Source organism: Olea europaea, chromosome 10, assembly GCF_002742605.1.
Source record: "Olea europaea var. sylvestris chromosome 10, O_europaea_v1, whole genome shotgun sequence".
NCBI lineage: Eukaryota > Viridiplantae > Streptophyta > Magnoliopsida > Lamiales > Oleaceae > Olea > Olea europaea.
The window spans coordinates 32825791-32829156 of record NC_036246.1 but is presented as its reverse complement, the minus strand read 5'-3'; the positions used below and the strand labels follow the sequence as shown (position 1 = coordinate 32829156).

The following is a 3366-nucleotide window of genomic DNA, read 5'->3' as shown; positions in this document are numbered from 1 at the left end:
TATTATTATTTTTTTTCTTGTTTGATTGGCCAAATTTTCCCTAGAATTGATTTTCTAGGTGCAACCCATTTTTGCAACATTTTCCACCTTTTAAAAAAAAATGTTTTTCCATGGATTTAGTGGGTTTTTTTTTTTTTTTTTTCCTTTTAATTTTATTTTGGCAATATCTCTTTTAACTTATATACGAGCTATAATTCTTCACAAACGTTGCTTAATATAAAATGTTATATGGTCACCAATAAATCAAACTATTAAACATTGATATATACATTTGCAGTTCCATGACATATAAAGATTTTAACTTTACTTCAAATTCATGGAGAAAATAACATATGAACAAATTTCCAAGAAGTGTAGAAAAATAAATTTTTTAAATGAGCTAGAAATTATTAAAAAGATCATCATTGATGATACAATAATCATACGTTCATTCCAGGTAAACTCAACTGATGAATTTGATAAATGATAACTGTTTAATAAATATTCAAACTTTGGAATCTCAAAACCTGCATCCAAAATACGCAAAAATTTCCATCAAATAATTATCCATAACAAAATTAAGTTCTAACCACATAATTTCCTAATAAAAATACTTCAAAACCACATGCACAAGAGTTATAAACTTAACCCATCGACTAATTGCAACTTCAAAGTGAAATACTCAAAATTGAAGAAATTACACCTGTAGAACAGCATGAAGCTAAAATTGAAAACAAATTTTGACGCAGCATTTCACAATTAAAAAAGGTAGAATAAAGTTTTCCAAGAAAATTACTTTATTTTATAAGAATGGTGCAAAACACAGAAGCATGGAAGATCGCAAATATTCCACTTTGATCCCCAGTTCCTCCATCCGAGCTCACAAACTTACTGCATGTTAGAGCTACGTCGTTTGGTGCGCATGATGATGTTATAGCATCAATTAGTTGACCAAGTGCTTTACCCAATTCGAATGGACAAGGCTAAGTGTTATATAGGCTCATGTTTGATCTAGTTAAAAATATTTCTAAAATTTAATCATTAATTAACTCTACATTTTATGATATCTACAATTTTTATTTATTTTATCAAAATTTATTAGAATTTTAATTTCTAACATAACTAAAGAGGAGCTAAAGGGTCACGAAGTTGATACTTGTGTATGAAGGTTGAACAATAGGCATAGTAATGACAACTAAAGAAAAGGTAAAGGGCTTGGATACACCTCCGTAAAAAAATACACTTTTGCCTCTTGTTCATAACTAGTTGACAAGAAATCCACAGAAATTTGAATTTTTTAGAAATCATGTCCTATTCACGTGACAAAGGCGTGGAGCAGCAAGTCAGCAGTAGAGTTGTTTGACTTTGAATTAGCTTTATATCCCAAATGAAAACAAAGCAAGGCAGAGATGTAGAAGATATAAAGCAAAAGTCCCACCTTATTTTCCCCGTCGATTTCACTCGCATTGTGGTAGTGAAATTGAAATCCGGTTAAGGCGAAATCCCTCGATGCACAACTGCTCTTCGCAAGTCGTTCTCCCAAATCGAAGCCCCGACTCCCCAACCGTGAAGATTGTGATGCCCAGCTCCGACAATGGCCAAATCTTCATTTCCCCCACACCAAAAAACACAGTGGAACCAAACTCAGGTGGTTGTCATTGTGTTTCAGATAGAACTCGTTTTTTTAGAACTTCGTTGAAAATGCACAGTGTCAATATCTTTTGCTAGAAGGTTGTGATTCGGATTCCATGCTGTGTAAATGTTGCTTGTTGGCACAAGTGAATATTTGATGCTTCTTCAAGATGATAGTGTACTTTTTATAGTTGTTCCTCCAAGGTTGAATTCAATGAAACATGAATTGTGGCAATTGGAATGTATTATCCAAATCGGATATGATTAGGCGTTTGCGTGGGTTGGGTTGGGTCGGGTCGGGTCGGGTCGGTTTTTTCCCCAACCCAACTTGATTGGTTTGGTCGAAATTTAACCCAACCCAACCCGTGTCAAGGTTGAAACCCAACCCAACCCAACCCAATCAAGTATCGGTCGGGTTGGGTTGGGTTGATTGGTTTGGGACAACTTATCAATAAAGCTTAAACAAGTGCATTCGTAAGTAAATAAGAAAGCTTTAACTTGTCCATTTAAGGATTGGCAAGAACTTGTCCATTTTTTACGGTAAGGTATAGTACCAATTAATCAAAACCAAAGCCTCATCAATCTCACTCAATCTTTCAACAATAAATAGGACACTACACTAATTATCCATAAAAGAACAAGCAACAGAATCACAAATCACAAATAACAGCATTTAATGGAATTTGATTTGTCTTTCCATTAATCAAAATCAAACTGGTAGAAATAAGATTACCAACATGGATTGATCATGGGCTAAATAAGGAATTAAAACAGGGGCTAAATAAGAAATATATTACTAATCCATGATTAAATTCATAATCCATCTCAGATAAACGAGCCATTGAAGATGAACAAACCCAATATTATCTTTCAAATGCAACAACAAAGATCAAAATATATAATTAAGTGAATATTAAAAATAAAAAAAAAACTAAGAAATACATGACTCACATTACCAGAAGAAGCAACCTTAAGCCCTTACTCGACTTCCTTTGTTTGCGAGTCCCTAGCATAGCCTTGAACCCAAAAACCGAGAATACATTTTCACCAAACAAAGCCAAATAAGAAGATTTCACCACTGAATCATAGTACTCTTGAAAGGGTTCAAAAGATGGGAAAAAATTCATCAAATTGTGACTTACAAAACCTGAAAAATGAAGAGTGAAATAATATACCCATCTTGTGGATTTCCAAGAGTTGGACGTCGAGTGACCGGCTTGGGGCAGTCGGAAAAAAGGGTGTTGTTGTCGACGATTTGAGTGGGAGCAAGAGAGAGGGAACGAGAGAATTTAGGGATTTTTGTAGTGAGTGAGAAACTTACTCATTTAGGGCTTTTAAGTGGTGTTTCACTATTTCTTTCTTTCTTTCTTTTTTCTTTAAATGTTGGTGGGTCAGGTTGGGCGGTTTCCCTTGTCAACCCACAACCCGACCCGATTAGGTAACCCATGGACCAAATAAATAAATAAATAAATAAATAAATAAATAAATAAAATTAACCCAACCCGATCGGTTTGGGTTGGGTCGGGCGATTTAATCGAGTTGGGCGGGTTTTTGCCCACTCCTATATATGATTTTTGAAATCTGAATTGTGTGTAATTACAATCCAGCTTAATTACATATAGTGAATACACTGGACTTCATACTAATTTACAATTTGCTGTAATGATTTGTGTGTGTAATTAAACTGCACTTTATTACCCAGTTTTCACATGTTTTTTTCTCTCAACGTCTCCAAGATGGTGTTTTTTCTTATTC

General features: G+C 34.2%; 1 protein-coding gene across 3 annotated transcripts; it reads right to left on the bottom strand.

Moving 5' to 3' along the window:
- Nucleotides 1-242: 242 nt before the first annotated feature.
- On the bottom strand, nucleotides 243-2983 carry LOC111401882. Of its 3 annotated transcripts, XM_023029846.1 has the most exons (4): nucleotides 2754-2983; nucleotides 2563-2641; nucleotides 1418-1583; nucleotides 243-506 (listed from the first exon to the last, which is right to left on the bottom strand). In XM_023029846.1, exons 1-4 carry the CDS (start codon nucleotides 2788-2790, stop codon nucleotides 474-476), a joined length of 315 nt encoding a protein of 104 aa, XP_022885614.1. In that variant the 5' UTR covers nucleotides 2791-2983; the 3' UTR covers nucleotides 243-473. The 3 variants fall into 3 exon arrangements, with proteins under 3 accessions (XP_022885614.1, XP_022885612.1, XP_022885613.1); XM_023029844.1 differs by having other exon boundaries at nucleotides 243-1583; XM_023029845.1 differs by having other exon boundaries at nucleotides 243-1583; nucleotides 2787-2983.
- Between the last annotated feature and the right edge of the window lie 383 nt (nucleotides 2984-3366).

Bases quoted from the DNA above. Each gene is read 5' to 3' on its own strand.
- LOC111401882 (XM_023029844.1), bottom strand. From the start codon at position 2,790: ATGGGTATATTATTTCACTCTTCATTTTTCAGGTTTT. The intron at 2,642-2,753 runs GTAAGTCACAAT...ATGTATTCTCGG, and splicing joins CTCTTCATTTTTCAGGTTTT to TTTTTGGGTTCAAGGCTATG. The intron at 1,584-2,562 runs GTGAGTCATGTA...GGGGAAATGAAG, and splicing joins AGGTTGCTTCTTCTGGTAAT to ATTTGGCCATTGTCGGAGCT.